This window comes from Acomys minous (assembly GCF_964271855.1).
Source record: "Acomys minous genome assembly, chromosome: 2".
Classification (NCBI taxonomy): Eukaryota; Metazoa; Chordata; class Mammalia; order Rodentia; family Muridae; genus Acomys; species Acomys minous.
Genome location: NC_140484.1, coordinates 38269689 through 38297204, shown reverse-complemented (window position 1 = coordinate 38297204; position 27516 = coordinate 38269689). Strand labels below are relative to the sequence as shown.

At 44.4% G+C, this 27516-nt stretch overlaps 1 protein-coding gene across 2 annotated transcripts in view; it reads right to left on the bottom strand.

Moving 5' to 3' along the window:
- Nucleotides 1-8632, bottom strand: part of GDA (guanine deaminase) — a 79088-nt gene extending 70456 nt beyond the window's left edge. Inside the window, exon 1 of one of the 2 annotated variants that reach the window (XM_084771750.1) lies at nt 8365-8632. In XM_084771750.1, the coding sequence (XP_084627876.1) occupies nt 8365-8487 (123 nt within the window). In that variant the 5' untranslated portion in view covers nt 8488-8632. The remainder of the gene's footprint in view (nt 1-8364) is intronic. The other variant, XM_084771751.1, reaches the window with a different exon arrangement.
- Between the last annotated feature and the right edge of the window lie 18884 nt (nt 8633-27516).

The window sequence follows — 27516 nt, the reverse complement described above, 5'->3', positions numbered from 1 at the left end:
TGCTAACATCATCACTACCGTCATCAGTCTGGTTTGTACCCATGAGTTTGTTACTCAGTGTCATAAGACAAAAGCCACCATGAAATGCTTGAGGCTGATGTGTGCATGGAATTTGTTACTTTTCAACCATGTAACTTAATACACAATTATCCAAGATAAGAGATGTGTTACTAATATTTTAATTGATCAGTTTCTTAAATCTTATCTTAAATATAAAGATTATCATTGTGGTCAATCATCAAATGAGAATTTACCTTGTATTTTTGTTTTTAGTGTCTTAAGTGAACCAGGAAAAGATGAAATATCATTCTGCTTTCTAGAAGGGAAGCGAGACATGAAGATCACATGACCATGTAGGAGGATAGGATATGGAATGGCCACAGAATGTGTGTGACCATGAGGAAAAGGGGAGCAGTGACTATCGTGGACTCGGAAGGAAGGGGCTGTTCTCACCTAAGAACCAAGTGGCTGGAAAATCTTTGTTCAAAGGTGAAGAAAAGATCCCTGGCAGCAGCAGCTCCACCCGGTTCAGAGCTGCAGCCCTAAAACAAAAGCAATGCCCTAGACATGGAGATTCTGTCACTTCCTGGTTATGAATGAATGAATACTTAAATTATAAAATTCCCCAGAAAGAAAAGGAAGCAAGGTTCCAAAACAAGTGACATTCGTTCTCCAATAATTGCAATTGGAACTCAAATTTATTTTCATAAACTTTGGGAAATGCTTAAAAAGTAGAAGGATTGGTACACTTCTAGTAAATTGTTCCAGTTTGCCTTATGTTGCTGTGATAAAAGCAAGTAGGAGAAGAAAGGGCTTTTTTGGTTTATAGGTCATAGTCCATCATTAAGGGCAGGAACTCAAGGCAGGAACCTGAAGCAGAGATCATGAAGGAACCTGGTTTGCTTCCCTTGTCTTAATTACCTTTCCTAGACAGTCCAGGCCTACTTGCACAGGAACGGCACTGCCCACAGTGGCCTGGGCCCTCCCTCATCAACCAGCAATCAAGAAAATGCTTCTTGGGCATGTCCATTAGCCAATGTGATCTGAGCAGTTCTTCAGTTGAAGTGCTTTCTTCCCAGTGACTCTAAGTTTGTCAGTTGACAGCTGAAGCTAACTATGGCATATATCAAATACCAAAACACTGAATAATGGCTGGACTTGGACACTGAATGAGTTAAGTGGCTCCACATGGGGTTCAACACTAACCTAGAAGTTACGGTCATTTTATGCCACTCTTTGAAAAGTTTGTAATCATTTTGTGGAAAAATACACATGGTGACAATGGAACAATGGTGGGGCCAGGAGTAGCAGACAGAGAGAAATAGAGGCGAATGGGTTTTAAAAGCAAGAGGAAGATGTGTCTGCCTTTTGACCCACTTTGAATCTAGCTGAATTCATTTATTTAAAAATTCTCTTAGGCTGGGCAGTGGTGGCACATGCCTTTAATCCCAGCACTTGGGAGGCAGAGGCAGGCAGGTCTCTGTGAGTTCAAGGCTAGCCTGGTCTACAAAGAGTCCAGGACAGTCAAGGCTACACAGACAAACTCTGTCTCAAACAACAACAACAACAAAACAAAAAAATCTCTTATTAACTTTTCATAAAACATATGAACACACACACGCATCCCTTTCTTAATCAATTACACATTGCAATTAGTGCTTTAGTTACTTCAGTTGTTGCTATGACAAATCTGGTAAAAAGAACTGAAGGACATGGGACATGGGACATGTTTGAGGATTTGATGGTTAGTTTTACTCGTCATATAGAATCAATTGAGAAGAGTCTCCATGAAAGACCATCAGGTTGGCCTGTGGACATGACTGTGGAAGATTGCCTGGACTACACAGTTAGTTAATATGAGGAGACCCAGTCCACTGTAGGCAGCATCATTTCCCAGGCTTGGGTATGGAACTCTGTAAGAGGGGAGAAATGAGCTGAGTAGAGGGATTATGGGTGATTGTCTGCTTCATGTTCCTGCTCTGACGTTCGACAGTGATGGACTATAACTTGGAACTGTGAGATAAACAACTTCTTTCTTCCCTAAATTGCTTGTTTTGGGGGCTATTTTATCATAGCAGTGGAAATGAAAGTAGGACAGAGAGTATCCTCTATGTTGATGGAAAGTCATAACGGGTAGCTGTTACATGGTACCCACAGTCAAGCAGCAGAGAGAGGGGAAAAATGCTTCTTGGCTCAGCTTTCTTTTATTCAGCCCAGGATCCCTTCCCAGGGGATGCCTATGTTTTTATTTGGTTTTTCTGAGATAGGGTTTCTCTGTGTAGCCTTTGCTGTTCTAGATTCACTTTGTAGACTAGGCTGGCCTCAAACTCACAGCGATCCACCTGCTTCTGCCTCACCACTGCTGGGATTAAAGGCATGTGCCACCAGACCTAGCCCTTGGATTCATCTTCTGTACTGAGCTAAACCTCTCTGGAAACCCCTTGAAGGACATGCCTAGAGGTGTATCTCCTAGGAGACTTTCAATAGAGACTGTCATGGTTAGATTAGTCTAAGGCTACTAATTCTACATTCATGGTTTGGAGAAGGCTGTGGATTTTTTTATATAGCCAGGTGTTGCTTCGATCTGTTGGTTTCTGGGAACTGATAGACAACCAAAGGAAACAATATGGAAGGAAAAGACCAAGAAAGAGGTACCACAGTTCCAAGGAGAATGAACCAAGAAGGAATGACACAACAGAGATCTTAGACACCACTGCAGAATAAAGGATGGAATTTCTCTGTATAGAATTAAAGGTATGTGAATAAAGGACAGAAAGAGAAAGTTAATGTTTCAGTGGCTTAAATATACTGAGGGCCGTGTGAGTGTGTGTGTGTGTGTGTGTGTGTGTGTGTGTGTGTGTGTGTGTGTGTGTTTATGAGTGAGTATGTGTACATAAGCCATGATACAAGGAGGGTTGTAGAGGTCAAAAGATGACCCAAGGTATCCTTGCCTTCAGTCTTGTTTGATAGAGGGCCTCTTGTTTTTCTGCTGCTTACAGTAGACTCCCAAGGCCAATGTCCATTCTCCTGGTAGGGACTTACTGGGATTACAGACATTTGTCCTACTTTTTCTTGCTTTTACTCAATTCTGGGACCCAGAGCCCATGTCACCAGGCTTGGGAATCACGTGTTTTAGGTACTGAGCCATCCCACAGTCCTACTGGAAGGGGTTATCTTTTAATCAGATCCAGAGAGAAAGGAATGCTGAAGAGGAAACAGATTTTGGATTCAAACCCCAAGTTCATTTTGTATCCCACTAGGAAAGCCACACCCCTCTGAGATTTATGTTACTTGCCATTATACCCAATGATGGCATTAAGTTTGAAGTCTAACTTTCATTAATGAAAAGGGCAAGGCTTCTGCCTGAGCTTTAATGGAAAATCTATAGTGCACTGAAGTTGAAATGTGTTGCTTCTGAGGCATTAGAATCTAGGCTTTTTTGTTTTGGGTTTTGGGGTTTTTTTTTTTGTTTGTTTGTTTGTTTTGTTTTTTTGGTATACCAAGCATGTAGCATACAGCAGGCACACATTATCTGTAGAATAAATTGTTAAAAGTAGGATATATTATAGGTGGTAGAATCAAGAAAAGTAATTTCCAATTCTTGTGCTTTGCCATAAAAAAAAACCCTTAAAAAATAACATAATTTCCAAAGCAGAATGGATTTAATCATCATCGCAGCTTCTGAACATTTATATTTGTTCAATAAAAATCACTCCTGAGACCATACTAAATTACATCCGATGTTGTTCTTACAAAGGCACGCGAACAAGACAAATTGTATAGCGGTTGGTGCAATTTTTTAGAACACTGAATAAATATTTACTGAACACCTATACTATTTGAAAAAGCCTGTGTTTCCCAGAAAGCACTGAATATTTTCTGCTTTTTCCAAGCACAACATGAAGAGACATTTACAGTTTGAATAAGAATGTACACAAATCAGCTACAGCAAATGTGTATGTGTCTTCTATAACAAAAACAGATGACAAAGGACATCAATGGAGGAAGAAGTAATTTTTAAAAACACTAAGATTTATGATGCTGTTTAGTTGAACCTTAAGCAATGGCTTGAGCACAAGCAGAAGGGAGACAAAGAGCTTGGACCTGGCATACCTTCGATCTCAGTCCATTTCTGCTGCTGGGTGTACATCACCGTGAGTGGGTAGTTATTTAAAAAAAAAAAAAAGAGTTGGCAGAGTTCTGAGGTAGTGCAAAGCACCCCAAAGTGAGACAGGGCACGTGTGTGTGTGTGTGTGTGTGTGTGTGTGTGTGTGTGTGTGTGTATGCGCGCGTGTGCGTGTGTTGTGTTGTGTTCTGGGCTCTCACTTATAAGGACATCAGTTTTAGAATAGGAACTGAACTCTAAGGACCTTATCTGATCTGACTCGTATATGTCAAGGACGCCACCTTCCAAACCTCATCCTCAAATCAAGTGTCTACCCTCTTAGTATCTCACAATTGACATTAAACTTCAAAACATTAACCCTTAGCTGTGGAGGCTTAGACACATAAGAACATTTGTTTTGGGTAAATGAAAGATCTGGGAGTTGGATTCATGGTCTGGCTTTAGAAGTCGTCTCTTAATTACAAAAAAAACCCATTTATTCAAAGTATATAAAAATTGCATGGTCTGAGGAAGACTATTTTATTCAATTGGGAAATGGTGGCCAGGGAAGCTTTGGAGAAACCAAAGGCGAGCTTTAAAAGCATAGGACTTCAATTTGACACAGGCGCAATGGAAAATGGGATGTAGACTGAGAGATTAGCACACAAAACATGGAGATATAAAAGGGCTTGGTGTGCTAGGGAACCATGGGAAATTTATCGGATCATTCCTCAGCTCGTGTCTGCATCTTGGTGAGAGTGCATCATGGTCATCCTATTCCATTTGACAGAGAGCTGACATTAGAAAGACTATTAGAAAGAACGCCACGGCACGCCGAGAATTCCTCCTAAGACATTTGGACCTTACTGTCCACAGTGAGCCACGGGCGGCTGCAGAAGAACTACCCATAACCCAAGGAAACAGCAGTCAGTCATGTGGAGAAAACACTAGAACAGGGAGAGAAACAAGAGGCTCCAATGGTGTTTTAGTCGAGAGACAAGGGAGAGTTGGAAGTACAGAAGCAGATAGAATATGGTCTTTGGTCCATGTTTCAAAAGCAGACTATACTATCACATCTATCGATGCATAGTTTCCCTAACCAGCTTCTTCATTGTAGTGGGAACAACACTGTGAAGATTCAGAAATCTCTGGCAATAACATTCTAGTGGCCTAAGCAGCACAGAACCCTGAGATCTTTCCCAGGTACAGCTTTGTGTCATGATGCATGAGTGGCTGACACAACCACAAAACAAAACAAAAGCAAACAATCAACAACAACAAAAACCACACAGCCAAGGCCCAGCAACTCTGCCTCTTCCCACAAGGTTTGCCCTGGGCCTCAGCTTCCGTCTCCACGACTTAGCTGCACAGGTGCCACCATGTGGAAAGACACAAAAATGCTGTGAAGAGCAAGAGGCTCAGGGTTTACTAGGGGCAGAGGAAAGGAGGGGGCCAGAATCCTGACAGTGTCTAAGTGCAGACATTTTCACACCTTAGTTCAATCTGTGTCTGCTTTAACTCTGACTCTAGAAAGGAGGAAGCTGAGGCTTGGACAGGTTCAGCGTCTCTGTTCACAGTCTCAGTAACAAGTGAGCACTCCTACCCAGGGCTTCATTCCTGCACAGAATTTGCTTCTACCACCCAGAGCACCACCTCCAGTTTCTCATGTCTGTCTAAGTGCGCACTGCGAGTTCCAAGCCTGACGATTCTTTAGGGTCATCTTGACCCTGTTATATGGGGGAAGAACTAGGTTACAGGAATATTTGAGCACACTCTGTTTCAAGATTAATGAAACATTTGAAACGTTATACATTTTGGAGTCTTTATTTGAAAAAGGCTGCATGCTGCTTGAACGGAAAAATTAACTCTGAGTTCTAAGTAATACCAAAATGTTGGCTACAGAGGGCTTTTTGTTTTGTTTTGCTTTTTTGTTGTTGTTGTTGCTGTTGTTAACTCATTTTTAAAAATGTGCTCTACTTGAATGAATTAGAAGTAGTCATTACCATTCTCTAATCCTAAATCAAGTGACATGAAATGAGGTGGTTAGATCTAGAAAAAAAGACAGGGAATACTGTCCCTTCCCTGAGATGCAGCCTCACTGTAGGTCTGAGTGAGATGGGGTTTAGACATTTCCCACAAGGGATCCACCAGGACCTCTCAGAACATGATTCACACGCTGCCTCAGCTGAGTCTCCAGAGACGCCTAGCCCAGGCTTACACTTTTGGGTTTTCTGAGGATGCTGCCTTCCCAGCCAGGATTTTCACAACTGCTTCTAGATAGCCCCAATCCAGCCCAAGCTATGTCCTGACAGTAGCTTCCAAGAACTCAGTAAAAAAATCAGAGGCACCGAACGATCCCAAATACTAACTCGTTCACTTCAAGGACATAGTAGTTTTCATGTACCTTCAAATGTTTAAATAGTAGTATGTAAATAAGCAATTTATCTTAGCAATCCTAAATGCGAGGCACTCACTACTTCAACGTGGGAGAAATCAAATACTGAAATACAACATCTTCTCCCTTTAGGCCCAGGGAAGGAGTAACTTACTGTCTGGTACCCACAAGGAGAACAATAGTTAACAAGCCACTGTGGGGTGGGGGGACGGGCTCACCTCTGTGGCCAATTCCTAGTTAATTTTGTCTCCTGTGGGAATGGCACACTCTGCAAACTGAGAGTCTCAGCACGCTCAAGAGGCACAGGGGCTCTGACTCAGCCACTAATTACACGTTCACGCCTCATCCTCTTCTGTACAAACTCAAGGAAAGATCGATTTTTCTGATAGCTTACTTCCGTTTCTTACTTATTTCCATCACGTCCCCAAACATACTGTCACATCAGTTTCCCTATCTATTGGAATTGAGGGAATAGGAGATTATTTCCTAAAGGAAAACTATGAGCTAGAAAGCTTCTGTGGCCAAACTAGCATCTCCTCTCTGTCACGAGTCTCTGGGTGTCTTGGTTTCTTGGGACTTATACCAAGTCGGAGTTCACCAAAGTGGAGGGTTATACCCACAAGTGTGGAGTGGATGTACAGGTCCCCAGGCTTACTGGAGTTTCTTCTTAAGATGAGCTCTGAGACTTTCATCACCTTGGAAACATAACATCATGCATTCCGATGTAAAAAAAAAAATAAAATAAAATAAAAAATAAAAATCAAGTACCACAAGAAAACAAGGTTTTGGGAGCCTGTGTGGTGGCTTTGCAAGTTAAGGTGCTTGCCACAAAGCCTGAGGAACTGAGTCCAGTCCCTGGAATTCACGTGGAGAAAGGAGAGATTCAACCCTCACAGGTTGTGCTCTCTGACCACACATGCTACTTGGCACATGTGTGTACATGTACACACACACACACACTGTTTTTGTTAAATCTTTAAGAATATCAGGAGGTTTGGTTATTCCCAAATATGCCATAATTCCACAGTGTCAGTTACTCAGTGGCACCTGTACACAATAACAGTGTCTTCAACTTGGCAGACCACAATCTGGAATACTTCGAGAAAGAATTAAAAATTCCATTCTTGCCCAAAATGAAATGACTGGCCAGGATGTTGCTAATGTAAGTAGTAACCATCTGTATGGACAAAGAAGTAAGCATCAGATATCAAATGACACTTGTGGAAATCTAATTTGGGGGGAGGGTATAAAATCTATAATCATAGAGGTATTTTGAACCTTAAAATGAAACATCTTGTTTTGATGCAAATGGCTCTGTGTGTGTGCGTGTATTTGTGTGTGTGTGTGAGAGAGAGAGAGAGAGAGAGAGAGAGAGAGAGAGAGAGAGACAGAGAGAGAGACAGAGAGAGAGACAGAGAGAGAGAGAGAGACAGAGAGAGAGACAGAGACAGACAGAGAGAGAGGAGAGAGAGCGATTTTCCAGTTATATCCCTTCCAGCACTAAACTTGTGTGGCCTGTAGCATTAAGGCATTATTCTACCTGATGAATTCAGTAAACAACACTAATCAAATAATGCCCCACCCCAACCCAGTCAGCTCTGTAGCAAAAAATTCAACCACATTTTCCAGGGGTGCCTACAGTATGGTGTGAGTAGGCTACCTCTCCCCACTTCCGGGGTGTCAGTCAGCTCTAGCCAGGCTACAACCTTAGTGACCAGGCTGTATGCCTTCCATAAGGAGCCAAACGCTCAAGTTCAACTCCGGAGCCACAGTGCTCGCTCTGTAGGAGAGAACCCCGAACGCGCAGTGCCTCGCCAGGGTCCCTCCACCTGTCCGCGGTGCGCGGGACCCCGCGCCCACTCACTTTGCCGCTGTCGCTCACGCCGAGGAGGTGATCGCGAAGCACCTCCATGGGGCAGGTCCAGGTGGAGTGGACGAAAGTCCCTCGGAAGATGAGCGCCAGTTGCGGCGTCCGAGCCGCACACATGGTAGCGGCGGGGCAGCGCGAGTCCACGGGCCGAGGAAAGTGCACAGGGCGGGCGCAGAGCGGTCCCTGCGGTGGCGGAGCGGGAGCTGTTGGGGCTCAGGGTTCGTCTTACCCCCGCTTCCCCGGGCGATCGCCTGCCCCCTGCAGGCCGCGCCCAGGGGCTGGCTTCCTGCCTCCTGGACGCCAATAGGATTTTTCTCCCTGGAGTTGGCTCCAGCCCCGTGGGGTGTGGTTTCCTCCCCACCCCTGCGTGGGTTTTGGATATGTTAACTCCTTGAGTTATCGAACTCAAACCGTTCTACCTTGCTTTCATTCTACACCTAGACTGTCCTCTCTTAGGACTGTTCATTGCCTCAACTTAAACCCCAGGTTCTGAACTTGCACAAACTCGGAGACAGATGAAAGGTCAGTTGGAGCTGTACAGCTTGTGGCCAGTTTCCTTTCCTGAGTCTGCTTGACTTACAGAACCTTACAGCGAACTTCATCACCAAGGGTTAATCTGGATCTCAAAGTCCCTCTCTTCCACTAAGGTCAATATTTTAGTCCTTGTGCCCACCCACATACAATATCCAAACCAACTTTCCTTGCGTCTAAGGTAAATGGTTGGATTTATTCACTTGAACAAGAGGAGAGAATAGGGTTCTCCGCAGCTGTGAGCCGAAGTACAAGCGTAGGACTGTAGACACCACCAGCGAGCTATGCCCATGAGGTCCTCGACTCCCCTTTTCGTGGAAACAGAATCTGGGCCAGACTACAGCAAAGCCTGTCCAGGGTCCCCTCCCCAGACAACGGCCCCAGGACCCCTGTAGTAAGTCCTGCAGGTAGGGGACCTTGTGGTTGCATTCAGAGTGTGGATCCCAGCTTCTCTCTGCTGCTCCCACAGTAATGGGCTTCCTGCGAATCTGAATGGGGCAGCTCTCTTGTCATTGCTTGGCCTCAAATGGTAACTTCATGTAGTGACCATGCCTGCCCAAGAGTTAGCCGGCCCCTACCAGAAGTTTCCATTCCAGGAACCCATGCTTTTCCCACCTCTTCGCTGGTCATATCCATCCTTATTGTTTGCCCTATTGAATGCCCTATTGTTTCCCACTTGCTTGTTACCATTTCTTCTCAAGGTCAATATTTTATTTCTTTGAGAATTTCATACAATGTATTTTGATCATATTGGCCCACTACCTCACTCTTCCCCCCTCAACTCCTCCCAGATCCACCCACACCCTCTTTTCTTCCCTTTTGTTTAATTACTATTGCTGCACACATACACATACATAAAAATGTCAAGTATGACTTGTTAAGTCCATTTAGTGTCACTCATATGTATATGGTTTTAGGAGTGGCCATCTGGTGCCAGAGAACTAATTACAGGGCCCATCCCTGAACAAGACTGACTCTCCCTCTCAGCACCCATTCATTAATCGCCTGTCACTCTTTATCTAGAGGAGAGGCCTTGTGGACTTCTCCACCCCCCCTCCCAGCTCTCTTCTTAACGGATGTTATTGTTCAGGTCTCGTGTAGGCTGCTCTACTGTTGAGATCTCACAGGTGCAGATTTCCCGCAACGTAGAAGACACAATCTTGAAGCAGGCGTCTTGCTGCTTTTGGCTCTTAAAAAAATCTTCCCACCCTCCCTCTCCCTCATTTTCCTCAAGCCATCGGTGTAAGAGCTGTGTCGTAGACATATCTGCTGGAGCCGGACACTGACAGTCAGTTGTTCTTTGCTTTATGGCCGGTTGTGGATTTGTGTGATGGTCCCTTTCTACTACAAGAAGAAGCCGTATTGATAAGAGGGTGAGAGCTACGCTTACTTGTGGATCTGAAGGTAAGTGCTTAGAATGTAGTTCAGATTTTTACTGGCTTGGTAAAGTTGGCAATAGTAGATTCTCCTCTAGGGCACGCGGCCTCCCCAGCAGTCGGAATTTGACCAGTATTCACAGTATCAAGCACGAATTTCTTCCTACTGAGTTGTCCTTAAGTACAACTAGGTAGCTGTTGGTTACCTCCAAAATGTAAGTGCCACTATTGCACCTTGAGTCATAGCTTGTCTCCCTGGTCATTGTTGTAGTGTGTAGGCATTGCAGCTGGACACAACTGTGGATTGACTTCTCTCCCTTGGCAGCTTGCCCAGCACCTTCTGGGAATATGAAAGCCAGTCCTTAAAGAGGCTTCCCAGTCAAGCCCAGCTTGATTCTTACAACTCCTGTGACCAAACTGTGTGGTGTCCTTAGCAACAGGGACATAACTTCATATCTGGAAGGCAGCCAGGAACAATGCAATAGCCTCTACTCTTTCTGTTTTTATGGGGGTCTCTTGGATTCCCCTGAACAACTTGAAAAGAGATTTCTCATGCCTCCTAGTAATTTATTTCCACCTCTACCATCCATATGCATGTGTACTGGTGCATTAACAGAAAAGCTGGAAGAGCTAAGAAGTTGCCTGATGATTTAGCTGGTGTTCCCTGCATATTTGTTAAATGACTGGGTGTACTTTCCTTTTCCTGTAAGCAGAGCATGAATATATCCTTTGACTCCCAAGTAAAGGGTGAGACCTCATTGCAACATGTAAGCTGATTTCCTCAGAAGGGAGGCTTTTATGACACAACCATGGCTTACATTTAAATGATTCCTTCATTCCTTTCTCAGTGCCTTAACTTCCTCCTTGTAAATTGCTCTGAAACTTCCTGGTTTCAACACATAAGGTCTCAAGATTTGAGAAAGCCCAGTCCCAGGCACAGAGAGATGGCTGCACCCTGCCACAGAACTCAGAGCTCCACAGGCTGCACTCTTTAGGCATAACTTCTTAGAGACTTCAGCCATGTCACCATTACTTTCTCTTGACCCTGCAAGCCAGCTACCCTCCGTGTGTCTCTCTATTCACTATACTGGAAACACTACGTTACCTTAAGTGTATGTAAACACACAACCTCAAGAGGAAAGATGTGGAGAATGGCTGCATTTAGTATGGGAAAGGGTAAAGGTTTCCAAGGGGTGCACTCGTACCTTAAAATAGATACAGTTAATCAGGTTTTCAATGAAAGCACCCTCAGTTACAACAAAGGAGACTAGATTCCTGAGTTATCACATAGTATACACTGTAGCTGGCCACAAGGACACAAGCCCAAAACCCCAGCTCCTGGGAAGCCAAGGTGGGAGGATGCCTTGAACTCCTCACCTCAAGACCAATCTAAGCACAGTGTATTGTGCAGTTATTAAAATAACAGGTAAATATGGAACATGTGTGAAGCATAGTTCCACATTAAGTTTATAAAATGCTACCTGTGCTATAATTCAAGTCATGAAAGGCCATGGGCATGTAGAATTAAGGAACACCAGAAAAAATGGAAATTGTTCTGCTGAGATAATTGAATCAACATAGAACTTTGTTTTCATGCTTATTCCTACGATTATCGTGTGCTTAATAGGATGAATGTTTATTAATGGGTAGCTTTATACTGAGTGACTTTTAATCAGAGAAATGGCATGGGCCCCCTGTATGACATGAGTTAGCATTCTACAAAAAGAGTCAAGTGTTGGTTCCTTTGAGCAATGCACGGTTCCTTTCTATTCCCAGGCATGTTGTTGGCACACAGGCTCAGGCTTCAGAAACCCAAGAGCCAGCCTAGAAGTCGTGATCTTCCCACTCATTTCTGACTCCCCACCCCCAGACTTGGGGGCTCCCTGCAATTTTGGATCTCATCCCGGTGTCCCTGAAGAAAAATTCTCCAGGATGCTGAGGCTTTGGAGGAAGAGAGGAGTACAAAAATATCCTACTTGCCTTCAGACCACAGTCTTAGCATCTCCAGGGGCTGAGCCCCTGGGCCAGCTGCTTTCACATTAATTTTGACACAGGCTAGCATCATTTGGAATACAAGAGTCCCAGCTGAGGGAAATGCCCTCACCAAATTGGCCTGTGGGGAAAGCCTAGTTGGCACTTTTTAAGCTTAATGATTGATGTGGGAGGGGCCAGCCCAATATAAGTGATGCCCTGGCCACTTGGGACATATAAGAAGGCAAACTGAGCAAGCCATGAAGAACAAGCCAGTAAGCAAATTCCTCCATGGTTTCTGCTTCAGTTCCTGGCATCAGGTTCCTGCCCTGACTTTCTTTAATAATGGACTGCGATGTGGAACCATAAACTGAAATAAACCCTTTACCCAAATTGCTTTTTGTCACGGTGTTTCATCACAGCAATAGAAACCTAACAGTCCAAATTTCGCTTTTCTTTCAGGACTAAAAGACCTCTGCATTGGCAGGGAACGTTTCTGAGGTTAGCCGCTGGTCCCCCCTTCAGACTCATTTCCCTTCCTTCTCCCACAGGGCATGGACCGGCCCTGCTCATACCTCCCCTATCTATTGTACCCTTTTACCCATTGGTATCGCACCTGCATCTCTCCTGACTCCCCACCTCTAAAAGTCTCAGCTGACTCTTCCTCCCCATCCTACCCTCATCCAGGGCAGCTATATACCTCTGCTCTCTTGGGTGTTAAGTGTTCCTTGGGATGCTGTGCTTCTTTACTCGCTATCTTCATAAGATTGCATTTACCAAGGACTGTATCTCTTCCCTTCATTCATTTCCATGGATCTTCTTCAAATAATGCCTGGTTGATGTGGCGTGCTCAGAAGGTTGTGCATGGGGAAGCTGGGTTCCTAAAGAAGGCTCCATTGGCCGTACTGTGGTGAGTAAATGTGAACAAGCAAAGTAGTGAGTTCAGGCTAATGGTGAGCGACTGCCACTTAAGACACACCTGGATCTCATTCATTCTTTTTTTTTTTCATAATTAAAAATATTCAAACACAGAAACTGAAATGCATCATTACTCAAGATCACAATTCTCCTCAATGTACATGGAGCCAGAAGTGCCCCCCCCCGACAAATCTCCCCCCAACAAATCCTTAAATACTGGTTGGTTTAAGTGTGTTCTAAGCCTTCAGATTGGGAAGGCAGAGCACTAGATTGCATCATGATCAGCTGGGACATCTGGCTATCCGATTGTCCCTGCAGCTCCCGCCTGCTAGCTAGAGCCTGACGTGCGGAAAGGCTTGCCTTCTGCCATCCCACTTTGGTCTCACAACAATCCTGAGAAACAACAAACATGTTGTAAACATTTTACTGAGGAGCCCGAGGGTCCCTGTCCAGTTAGCACAGAATGGACTGAGGCCACGGCTCTGACTTTCCTCCCACACAGACTTGCTGTGGCTGACTGCAGGATTGCACTGTAGGTTCAACAGAAGGTCCCTTGGTCACTGTTGAGCGTTGTGTCCTCTGTAGGTTTCACACACAACCACATTTCTAACAGTTACTGGTGACACACAGCTAGCTAGCTGGAAGGGAACACAACGTGTGACTAGCGAGTCTTGAGCGGAACAACAGTCCCGTCATCACGGGTCAGTAGAAGGGTCCGGTAAGAATGGATTCCTGTTTTCAGAAGGCACAGATTGAGCAGGGCGAGCAGGTTAAATGCCAGCTGCTTCTCTCCACCCATCTAGGAGAGTTGTCAGTGCACAGTCAAGTAAATGCCTGCCTATTTTATTTATTCTTTTAGTGTAGCTAAATCTATCAGTTTCCATGGAGCCCGGTGTTCACCATGGAAACTCTGACAAGCTCGTTATGCTTTAAGGGGAAAAGAGCCACCAAAAAATTTGAGATGGGATAAATGGAGTCCTTTTAAAACTGTATTCTTCTGAGTGGGAAGCTTTGATGAGGAGCAAATCATAACTCTCTCGATTTTCGAGTTCTAAAGTGAGAGCACAGGTTTACCTAGCCATTTAAAAGGTACCCGGGAACCCTTCCCCCACTGCTTTATCTGACGGAAGATATATCTGTATCTCACGTATTCACGGACTGCTAGTAGAGAATCGGCCTAATCTTCCCCTTTGCTGGTTTTTGTGAGACAATAGTGCAAATAGCTAAATATTTTGTCCAGGAAGCCTTTGATGTGCCTCCCTTCCCTGGGGGCCATGCTAAGGGCTATGGTTACACCCTGTGTGCCCCCAGATACTGTCCTGTCCATGTTGAATGTCCACTAGCCTCCCTTCCATGTGACAGTGTCACAAGGAGCATGAATGGCTTTCTTGGTGTCACCATAGCATAGCACACCTGGTGAGTGGTGTAATATCAGAAATGTCACATACGAACTTCTAAATGACATGAACACAATGAACATAGCAGCACAGACTAGTGCTGAAGTGACATATGGACAGCAATGCAGGCATGTACTTTAAAAAAAAAACATTTTAAAGAAGCCTGATGTTTTAAGAAGCTACTTTGTTACTTTTGTCAAAATGGAGTATGTTCATTTTTTTAAAAAAAGGTTGAGCATAAAATTAAAAAAATAAAAAGTAAATAAAAGCACCTACCATCTCACCACCCAGATGTCCCGTCTCCACTGTCACCCTCATCAGTTTCTGAATTTTCTTTTGATAAGACAGGATAGGCTAAATTCATGAAAGAGAAAACTAAACTAGGGGAAAAGCCACCTCTAGTTTGGAGGAGAACAAGTGAATGCATAAAATGGCTGCAATTTACCTGAGTTTTAATAAAGGAAGGAAAACTTCTCAATGAAGGGGTTGAGTTGTGATTTGAGCTTTATGCCACTCTAAGAAGAGGGGATTTCCCCCTCCCCCCTAGGCTGGAGGACTTTAAGGACTCAGCAAACACAAGTCTTCTGCCCAAGTCATTGTTGGTGAGGCTCAGGAGAACAGCTCAGCTAAGTGCTGGTTTTGCCTCTCTCAATGGGACAGCAAGCTTGAGGTAGACGCCACAGCTCGGGCTCCCTTTGTGCATATTTGCTCTCCAACAAACAGATGTTTCTACTACAAAGGGACAAACAACACACGGTACCATTGGATTCCCCATTCCAGCTCAGCTACTGGCTGGTGCTACTCAGAAACGTCAGTCCATGTGCTAGGCAGATGGACTCTGGACCTGGAGGCCACACACTGCCACTGGCCCCGCCCACTTCTTCCCTCCCGGAAACCCTCACTCTCCTTTTGCTGGCACAGACGTTATGTTTCAAGAACATGGTGCCTATCCAAGTGGGTAACATAAAAGAGATAAAATAGACATTCACCACATTGGCTAAGCATGTGAGTATGCCCAGTCAGAGCTTCTGGCCAGCATAAACTGTCCAGCGCTGTGTTGAGTTCAGCCAATCAATTGATACAAAAAGCCGAGCCAATATTTTATTTGACTTTTGCAATCTATCTCTGGTTGGAAAATTTTATCAAAGCCGTGTGAAATGTTAGAACCGCCTTAGGGAATGTCTGAATTTATTGGATAATCCTCAGCAGCATCCTGGACACTATTCCACAAACACTGGAGTAGACTTGGGAAGCCAATAGCATGGCTTCTTACATTTTTGGGGGGAGGGGGGAAATCTAGTTGTGAATCTTTCTGCCTTAAAATAGAAGAATGCATACACTTCCACTGTGTCGCCTTAACTACTAAACTCTTCAGGGTGGCACAAATACTATCAGTTGCTAAGTTTTGAGACAGGAGAGAGAGAGAGAGAGAGAGAGAGAGAGAGAGAGAGAGAGAGAGAGAGAGAGAGAGAGAGAGAGAGAGGAGAGAGGAGAGAGAGAGAGAGAGAGAGAGAGAGAGAGAGAGAGAGAGAGAGAGAGAGAGAGAGAGAGAGAGACCAGCTCAGCCACAAAGGTCAACCAATTAAAGACAACAGCCCCTCTGCAGCAGGAAGGTGCTCAGCCCACTGACGAGCTATGACATGCTGAGTTGCTTTGTGTGTGCACCTCAACTTCACGTTCTTAGAAACCACACTGCATTTGGCCTCCAGCTAATCAAAAAGCCAGACACTGCTGTCACAACAGAAGCTGCACCTCTGGTGCCCTTTCTGCATAGGAAGATAGGAAATTGATAAGGAACATGAAGACCAATAAGCATGTGGTGGTTTTGTTAAAGAAAACAAAACAAAACAAAAGGACTGGAGGGATTCTAGCAATACTACCTAATAAAAATAAAATTAAACAAACTTGGACGACTATAAATGGATTTCAAGACTTCTATTGAGGATATTTCTACAGGTTTGGTTTTTAGTTTAATTTATAGATAACTCTTCCATGTAAAACTTAACAGTCATTAATTGTCTTAATCTATCCTTAATGGAAAGGAGAGAACGTTTCTGAAAGAAAATTTTTAGCTGTTGCTCTTTTAAAGTTCAGTATGGTGTTCAGAAATGCTGTGGAGTGACACATAGTAGGGGGAAAGCTCCGTAAATCGTAGGTAAGTTAATATGATTTTAGCTACACTGAAACTCCAAATCGGGGAGGGGGGGTTCATTTTCCCTCTGGAACGTTTAAATAGTCATAGTGCACATACTACACCAATATGCTGGTAACGTAGGAGTTTGTCATTGTGCCAGGGGGTGGGGGGGGGGAGGTGCACATAAACTGCAATTCTCAGAAAATGAGGCCAAAGTCTGAAGGCCACTGGAGATGGTAACATTCACCCATGTGTGAGGTGACTCCTACAGCCACTGCGTCCAGTCACTGCATGCCAGCCTCCCAGTGCTGGAATAGCTTCCACCTGTATCTGCAGCTCTCTGCACCTGTCTTGGACTCTCTCTCTCTCTCTCTCTCTCTCTCTCTCTCTCTCTCTCTCTCTCTCTCTCTCTCTCCCCCCCCCTCCTCATCCCTCTTCCTGTCCATGTGTCTCTCCCTTTGCTTCTTTTCTCTTGCTTCATCTCTTCCAATTCTTCTCCACCAAGATTTTATTTTCAGACCTCTTTTTTTTTTCCTCACAGATACAAAATGGCACCCTCAGTGCCAGACTTTATATTCTGTTCAAGTACAGGAATAAAATGAAGCAATTGACTTCTCAGAGTTCCAAGGTTTTGTGTGTATGGAGTTTATATATGTGTATATGCCTGTGTGTGTTTCCTATGTGTAGGGGGGCACATATGTGTGTGTGTGTGTGTACACATATATGCATGTTTCTTCATGTGTGTCTTTATTTTAGCCATGACACTACTTGCCTCAATTGGACTACATACTCAATCCAGAAAAAATAAAATAAATCTTTTATCAGCAGGGCAATATGAATGTGAATGGTGATACTGTGACCTAATTACACGTCTCAGCTCTCAGTGGAGGTTGGGATACTGGAACTTAAAGCAAGAAAAGAGTGTTTCCCCAGAAAAACAAGGATACTGTGTTCTGAAGGTAAATAGATGCTGGGTCCCAAGACCAGCACATATTTACTAGGGTATGATGGGTGTAGGTTTCTTTGCTCAGTGTTGTTGGCTTAACTAACTGTCCACAATTCGGAAGAAAATAAGCATAAGCATTAATGAAGTAAGATGGAACACTTCAAGCACACAAAATAATTTGAGGCCTTCTTTTTGTCCATCAATAAATCAAGTTTTCTACTTATAAAGCATAATGCAACATGCTATGTTTTGCAAATAAAATGACCATGAAGGTGTCCCTGCAGAAGAATCAAATGCACTGAGTGAAATGACTCCTAAAGTTCGTTCAGAGATTTCCCTCACTTTACATATCAGATATAAATGCATGGATTTGGTTCAAAGACTGCTGCGCCTCGCTCGACCAGCAAGAAAGACGCGACCATCAGTTCTTCTCTCAAGCAGTTTATTCAGGCTTTGTTTCTTCTTTCTCGGAGAATCCCCCGAACCACTCCCGTCATGCTCATTTATACCACCCCAAGCAGCAAATCGCACTAAGCCACGTCTCACATGCTGATAGGCTCGTAGAGGCAGAGCTAATGCAAGCAGCGGGCATCTTCCAAATAAGGACTTGTTTACCTCCAACGAGGCAGCTCTGGCTGCATGCCAGGCGCCATCTTGGGGCGAGGTCCACAAAGGGTTCTGTGGCTCTCCACACTTCCTCCTTTTTGTTTTATTAGCGCTGACGCAACAGGTGAGAGTAGAGGTCTGATCTCCAGGAGGACACTGATGTATAACAGCCCACAATCTAAGCCCTCCACCAGATTGAGTGCTGAACCCATCCTGTTGAATGGACACTGATGTACAACAGTACTTAGCCAAAGCCCTTCACTTGGCTCAGCACTGGACCCGTCCGGAACCTTTTTTCTGGAGGTGGGGTCTGGGGTACCAACCCACATGCAATCAGACTTGCTCCCCAGGAGGCCATTAACTGCAAACAATGTGCCTCCTGTGCAGTACTCTGCCTTGCACCCTGAGCGTGACGAGGTGATCAATTCTTCAGGACCGACATCCACACTTGTGGAGATTGCCCCGCCTCAACTGCTGCAAATGCCTGAGCCATCATGAGTACGCATCTGAGACACACATAATCGACAAATACACCAAAGGCATTTGCATCAAGAACTCCAGGGCTCCTATTCCCGCCCACTCTTTCAGGTGGTTCATCGCTGCCGACATCCAGGGGGAGAAGCCCAATGCCATGGGAGGATCCACTCGCGTTGAATTCACAATGACAATGGCGAGGCGCAGATCTCCTAGGGTATGTTCAAACTCTGTGGACCAGTTCCCCTGGAGATAAGCTGAAAGACTCTTAGACAAATTAGCAGCTCGTGTAAAATTGTTATATGGCACAGATGTAATGCATAACCTTGACATTTCCATTCGCATCTGAGCTGAACCACCTGTAACAGTATATCTACTTGTTCTTGTACCAGATCAACGCGTTGATTTAAAATCATGATGCCACCTTTCAAGTGTGCATTTATGTTGGTCTGAACCTCTAAGGCGGTGGCCACGTTCGCTGACAAGTTATTCAAAGTGGCCGCTGTTTGGATGGTGGCGCCCATGGCGACTGCTGCTGTGGCAGCTCCAACGGCCGCCAAAGAGGTGGCGACTATAATGGCTGCTGTTAGGCCAAAGTCTCTCTTCTGTCTGAATAGACTCATGGAACTGGGTGCAACAACTGGGACAGGCAAATATCGAGGCATTCGGGTAACCACAGCGATGGGAAAATCGCTAGCATTCCAGCACAAGGAATAAAAACAAGTATCCTTATCACAACTAATCCTATCTTCATACTCAACATTACCATTATATAGGATAAACAGGAAAGGCAGCCAATCGCATACAGGAGTAGGGCCAAAAGAAACATTGTGTCCTGTAGCCACTAAAGCATTAGAAGTTTCAAAAAGGTCAGATGTATTCCAGCTGAAAGTAGTATTACCAAATGCTCCTCCATTAATCATGGCCATTGGCGTCAGCTGCCATTGACCCCACAAAGGAGCCAATTGTTGAAAGGATTGGACGGTATCGTTTGGCCTGGGCCTTGCCAGGTCCAATTGTATCCAGCCCATGTATGATTAAATGAAGTGCTAATATATGGTGAGAAAGTAAGATATGACCTAACGGCCCATGCACTTTTGCGGGCCTGCCATCCAGTCCATGGTGGTAAAGTCCCATCCCGAGCTCCGCGGCAATAAGGAGCCCAGCAAGGTTGAGGGGGTATGGTAGCGCTGTCCCTGAGCATCCTGGAACACTGGAAAACCCAAGGCACCAGCTCTAACATCCCTCCAAACTTGCAGGCAGAGAGACCAAGCGCTTGCATTTGCCTCTGGCCCTGGATTAGGAATGTAATAAGGATGAGGTGTGGTAACTTCCACACCAGTTCTAGTCTTCACTTCCTCCTTTTGCGACTTCCTCTTTTTAAATGGAGTCAGGTCTGGACTTCTCCATTTTTTCTGCTAACTCCTCAATATCTTCTTCTAAGTCTGAACTGTCGCTTGATGTATCCCCTTTCTCAAACTTGAAAGACCTTTCTTCTTTGAGCTGCTCTAAGGCCCGTTTCCCTGCCTCCAGAGCCTATGAGCATCTGGTATCCTCCAAGCAACTGTGTACCAGCCTCCACATAGGTCTTATACCTCCTTTCAGATCGCCTTGTTCCCAGGCAAAGTCTAGATCTCTACCTAACTTGTCCCAGCTCGAGGAGGCTAGTTGACCCGATACAGCAAACCAGGGGGCTACAGTATCACATTCTGATAAAAAGGTTTCCAAGGTTTTACTCTTTAACTTGATTCCCTTTGATTTTAACAGCTCTTGAAGAGCAGCGAAAACCGGATGAGACTGTGACGCACCCATATTTTCACTTTCTTTTCCACGATAAACCTCGAGTATTGGCTCCCTTCCGGAGACTTAAGAATTAGCTCCCTTCCGGAGACCTAAGGATAGCCTCCCTCCCAAGGACTTTCCCCTTCCCCAGGGGTTGTAAGCTCCACTTACCAGGAACTTACCCGCCGGCAATCCCTGACCACTTGGAGTTCTGAACTTAACGGTGGGGGAGTAGGGTCCCCGTACGGGCCATCACTTGTCGCGCCTCGCTCGACCAGCAAGAAAGACGCGACCATCAGTTCTTCTCCTAAGCAGCTTTACTCAGGCCTTCTTTCTTCTTTCTCAGAGAATCCCCCAAGCCACTCCCATCACGCTCATTTATACCACCCAAACAGCCAATCACACTAAGCCATGTCTCACATGCTGATAGGCTCGTAGAGGCGGAGCCAATGCAAGCAGCAGGCGTCTTCCAAATAAGGACTTGTTTACCTCCACCGAGGCAGCTCTGGCTGCATGTCAGGCGCCATCTTGGGGCGAGGTCCACAAAGGGTTCTGTGGCTCTCCACAAAAGACTTGTTCACAGTGCCTAGATGCAGACAGACCCTAACATTTTTGTGTCATAAGAAATTTCTCTTTCATTTTGCCATGTGCTGCCTTTTGGTGAATTAAAGTACTTCTGTGTACAGAAACTTTAATGTGATTATTTTCTTTTTCTCTGCTTTGTTTTTATATTTTAATTCATTCTTTGAAAGTTTTCCTATATGTATGTAATGGGTCTTGATCAGACCCATCGCCATACCTTTCCTCCAAGTCCCTCTATGATCTCATTCCACAATTCACTCACAACTTTGTCTTCCTTTTCTGGAATTTTTAAATTAGTTTGATATTGTGCGGGTAGCGCAGCTACTGTGGACTCATATGTGCAACCATCATGTTATGTTCAGAAGTCAGCATTTCACAGCCTTCCTCTCATCCCCTGGATTTTATGTTCTTTCCACCCCCTCTTGCATGATGTTTCTGAGTTTTGGGGGAAACAGGTGATATAGATGACCCACTTGTAGCACTCAAACTCTTGTTTATTCTCAGTCCTTTGGATAGCAATAAGTTTCTACATTAATCACCATCTACTGTTACAGTAAATTGTATCGTTTTGGCCTACAAAACCAATAACTGTCACAGGGAGACTGAAACTTACTTTAAAGCTGCTAGCACTAAGTGCCCGGCAGAATCTTAACTGATACAAATCTACTCGTAAACAAACTATTCTAAACCTCATTACATACATATATCCCAAACACTTGCCACTATGAACCTTGGGCCATTTCTCTCCCAGTCCTTGTGAACTGTAAACCATCTTCTCCCTCCCTCTCAACTGTCAAACTTGGCTCTGCCTCCTCTCCAGGAAGTCCCACCTTCCACTTCCTGTCCTTCTGCCCAGCTTATTGGCTAACCAGCGCTTTATTGACAGTTGTTACACCCAGTCAAGATATTCCTCCACAATCTAGTGCAATAAGAACTGTCTCTGAGCAACATTGAGAACAGCACAAGTTTACAGATATAAACACTAATATCTCAGACAGTTTGAGATGACCATTCAGAAAAACAACATCAGTGGTTTCTCCCCTAGGGCTTATGATTTTTCTTGGGCATAGATTTGGAGCATGTGTATCCTACCAGGCACAAATTCTGTCTAGTGAAGGGCATAGGCCTCACCCAATCAAGTGAGCGATTGAGTCTTGCCATTATTATACTAGCTGACACAACTTGACTGGAATATTAGACTTATAGCATGCATCATCCATCCCTGAGTAATACTATTATTGTATATTCTCCCCCAGTAGCCTGCATAGTACCTTCCAGCAGAAAATGGGCAGGCACATGGAGAACTGCAAGGAACTGTGTGGGAGATTTGCTTCTTTCCCATTTCCCAGCAGTTCCTCACCCCTATCCCAGCGTCCACCATACTTATATGGCCTTTTCTCCTTTGACAACGGAACTTAATGCAGCGCTTGGCAGGCATAGACACTCAGTAACTCGTTTTAAGATTCACCAAGCACAGTAATGAGTTTGTAATGCTTACAATATAAATATTTAATAAACTCCTTATTGATGATTTTATCTTAAGAGATAGGTTGCGTAGACAGAGATAGATCTGAATTAGTGACTTCAATCAAGAGTGGTTCTGCTCCCGGAGGAATCTTGACTGTGTTTGGAGATATTTTTGATTTTCACAAGTGGGAAATGTGGTTAGCATCTAGTGGACAGGCCAGGGATACTTCTGAGCATGCTCTGAAGTGAGGGACAGACCTGCCATGAGCAGTTGTCCATATGTTGATACTAAGGAAGCATTGTCAAGTAGCTGACCCTCAGCTATGGACTATTCATGGTTTAATGATCTTTGAGCTATGAGAAGGACCATATGAAAGAGGCCCATATGATAGAGTTGAAAACAATCATAACATTATAAAGGATTTTAAATTAGACTCCAGCCCTCAACCATTATGGTTTGTTCTCTCATATTCTTAGAAAATAGCCTGCTATCAGTCTTCCAGGGCAGAGAACTCTGTTCTTCAAGGGATGGCCATTTATTTTCTAAGTTTTAATTTTGCTGTGTATCACATATTGAGCTAAAAGTTGCATTTCAAAACTACATTCCAGAGCCAGGTGTGATGGCACAGGCCTTTAATCTAGTACTTGAGAGGCAGAGGCAGGCAGATCACAAGGCCAGCTTTGTCTACAAAGCAAGTTCAGAACAGCCAAGATAACACAGAGAAACCCTGTCTTGAAAAATTAAAACAAAACACAAACAAACAAAACTGCATTCCATGTTGTACCAGTTTGGGTGTTGAGTGACTTGCGGAATGTAAGGTGAATTTGAGCAGTTGTGGATGCCATGGGTGAGACATAAAGTATCCAACCAAAATACTTGTTGGCTGAAGGCTTAGTCCTCAGCTAGTGAGGCTAGTGAGATATGACTGGATCGTGAGGGTGCTCAGTGGGGGAGACTAATCCACTGATAAACTCATAACTGGTTGGGAGTCACTGAGGTATGTCTTTGTGGAAAATCAATATCCCACTCTCCCTCCTCCTGCCCTCCCTCCCTCCCTCCCTCCTTCCTTTCCTTTTCCCACCCCATCTTCTCAATTTCTATGAGATGAGCTTTTTGGTTCCATACAGTCTTTCTTCCATGGTGTTCTAGAGGAGCAGTTCACAACCTGTGGCTTGTAACCCTTTTGGCAAACCTCTAGCCCCCAAAATATTTACATTATGGTTCATAACAGTAGCAAAATTACAGTTGTGAAGTAGAAATGAAAATAATTTTATATTTGGGGGGTCACTATAACATAAGGAACTGTATTAAAGGGTGGCAGCATTGGAAGGGTGAGAACCACTGCTCTAGAGAAGAAGTGTGTATGCCTACACCAACCTAGTAATAGGAATAGGAATGTCCAAAGCTCAGTGAGTTTCATGAGAGTTTTCAGAATTATACGTTTAGGTCTCATGATTGCCAAGGGGTCAGGCATAGTACCTTGCCTGTCATGGATAAAGGAATTGGGGTCAATGTTGTTATGTCCAAAGTCACAATATTAATTCTTTGAGAACCTGAGCCTTTGACCAGTAGTTTAAGGCCATTTAAAAATACTCTTGGCTTTTTCTGTGGCCAGTGCTTCAGCACCAAAAGTCATCTGTCCATGTTAACTGAGTGTCTTGCCTTTCCGTGGTCCCTTCCTTGGCCCTTCACTCAAGATCTTCCTGCCCCTTGTTAGCCAGTGACCTCCACGCTTTTTGATGCCAGAGAGTCTGATGGTTCTCATACACTAAAAAGGAAAGGGACAAAGTTAAATTTGTAACACTAAACCAGACTACTTAACACTGAAATCTGATGCTAGCACATTCCTCTGAGAGCACAAATCCTCTTAGAATAGGATTATAAATTGACCTCAGTTCTCACAGCAGGCTCTAGCACACACACACCCTGAACCTTGCATTAATGCAACACTGCATCATACAGAGCGGCTACTTTGGACCCATTCACAGAGTTCCAGGAGTGTTTTATTGATGTCTGTAGCATCCTTTGCAATATTGCTAAGAAGCTAGTTTGTGCAATGAGGGCGCTTTGCTGTTTGTCCTTCTGTTGTAACTAGAGTAAACATCTATTATGCCCAGGAGAAATGAAGATGAAGGACTACCTTAAAGTTTAAAAACAAATGATTGGAGGATAAGTGCTCTATGTCTTGAGGTCAAACAGATACTCTATGAACAAACATATTCAGATAATCCCAAGAGCAAGGCCACACAGATAAAAGAAGTCCACATCATATCAAAATTGTTCAGCTGACCTTTGGAATGGGAATTTGTGCAAGGACATAGTAGATGTGCTGGAACCTGTAAATCAATATACAATACAGACCGAGCCAGCAACAGGGAGCTCTCTGGCTGCTTCCTAAGAAAAAATTGCTTCTTGTTATCAGAGAGATATGGTCCTCCTGAAATTGACAGTCAGCATGAGACACTTTCTCGCCCTGCTGCACTTTGTCCTTGCAGATGATAAGCCTGATCGCCTGGTCGGGTGCAGACATCCTGCTGCATTGCCGGGTCTCGAAACTGAAACCAAACTTGGGACACTTCAGCTAGGCACATGTTGAAGCTGGAGTATTGAAAGATGAGGTAACTAAGAACTGTTACCACCCAAAGCCCAGAACACCAGAATACCCTCAGTGGGCTGGGAGTCTCCCTCTGGGTTCTTTAGCCATATTCACGTGACTTGCTTGAAGTCTTCAGAATGGTATAACAGCAAGTCCAGGGTAAGACTACTGCACTTGTCACTCACTGTCAAAATAGGAAAGGTTAAACAGATTCATCCCTGTGTCTACTGCACAATGCTACCTGTCAACAATCCATTCTTTCCACCCCACTTAGTTGGGCGCACCATTTTCCATGCCTGTAATAGACATTCTACAGCATACTCAGACCTTTCTCAAGTTCCTGTCAGGGAATTATTTCAGCCTGTGTCATGGGGGAGTGTACTAATTTGGGCACTCTTTCTTATCCAAATTCGTCTTTCACTCACCTTGGTTGGTTCCCTTGGAACTCAGCCCTAGACATATTCTCCATCACTTAGTCTTGAAATAGGGCTAGAGGGAATGCAAGTTTTCCCTTTCTTACCAGCCCCAGTATATTTTTGGAAGAAATTATTTTTATTATCTACCTGCCATTTCTCGGCCTGGTGGTTGGGAAAGGAGAGAGCTCTGCACATTTTCCTCAGATCACCTATGAAACAGAACAGCAGCAGCCTGTTCCACTGTCCTTTTGATTTGTATAGCTCCGCTTTCTCAAATGTCTGACCTGCTGCACTTCCCTCCGTGGACATACATCCCAAGACAACACCGGTGACAACATTAACAATTGCATAGCTGCCTGGGTAGCCCTGGAACACCTATAAGTTCTGAGGTGTCACTCAGTGTCTGCACTCACAGACTAATCTTGGTGCCTCCTGTCACAGGTGGGGGTCACTGTACATGCCCTTGAGAGGGAACTTGGTGTTCAGAATGCTTATCTGGGAGTGTATTTGGCATTCAGTCTTGTTGGGGATAGGGTTGGGGGGTATTGAGGTAGAGAGAGAAGAGACTCAGGGAAAGCTTGGGTTGCCATAACCACAGGGAGCCAAGATGGTAAAGATGTCTCTTCTGAACGGATCTGCATAGAGGGCTGGGGAGCCCAGTCTTTATACACACACCCAAGTTACTCAGTCAGGAGTGGAAGAACCCAGGAAGAATCAGGAACTTTGGTTCTCTCTATCAGCTCTCTATTATCATGGCAGAAGGCCGACAGCTAAGCATTACCTTTTGACAACTGAGGAAATAAGAATAATCAGGGTAGCACATCAGAGCATCCACCAAGCACAGTGGACATTGCTAGTCACTTTAAGACATGTTGCAAATAATCACAATGGGACTACTGAAAAAAAAAATACTAGAGCACATAGGGTTAAATACCATTATCTCAAGAACACATAACTTGGGAGACCAGAACATCTCTGAAATTACTCTCTTGGCTTTGAATACAACCGTAGCTGATACTTAAATGAATGAGGACGCTTGTATTCCAGTAAGACTTGACCTTTTAAAATGTGGCAGCCAGAATTGACTTGCAGACATACAGTTTCCTGACCCTTGCCTTAAAGGATGCGACCTTAGACAAATCTCTAAGGGTAAGTATGTTTTGTGGCAGAGCTAGAGGAAGGCCATTTCCACAAATGGGAAGACGTGTATAAACTCAAAATGAGCAGCAAGGTTAGCGTGGTGACCCAAGAACCGTTTGGGATATCAGGGGCACTGCAAACTACTAAGGGGGCGATGGTTGAAAATAGGATAGGAGGTGAGAAAGATAGCAGCTAGAACTATCAGGAACATCTGCTTGTCCAGTCCCTTTCCTCAGCTGGACTCTTTCCTCCACATTACCTATCTAGTTAACTCCATAGTTAACCGTACTACTCAACTCACACAAAAGCACACTTGGCCCTCAAACCCTCCTTCTGCTTCTATGTCCCTCCTTGTTATTCCCAAGGCACTTTTAGTGACACCTATCGCATAATGCCATCCCTAAGCATCTACTAACATATGCTTGGTTCACTCTACAAGTAGTTTTTATCACTCTTCCCAATGTCAGCATTGTCTGGGCAGGGTGATTTTGTGACTCGGTACCTGGCACGGTCACCGTTTAACTCTCCAGATGACTCTGAACTGCTACTCAGGTAGGCAGTAGCTGCACTGTGTTGTGACTCCTCTAGATAAACAGATACTGTAACTCCCATCTACTGCTCAGAGCAGCACATCGTAGGTGCTCAGCAAATGGTAATGCATCTCTGGATGATTAAACAGACGCTCGTGGATATCATGATGGGAATCAGTGGGTGGAGATGTTTTTTTTTAGAAAAACGCTTATCTAGATAATGCTGCTCACAGCAGCTGCCTGTGCATCTTCTTCCATCTTTAAAATGTATGTGTATGT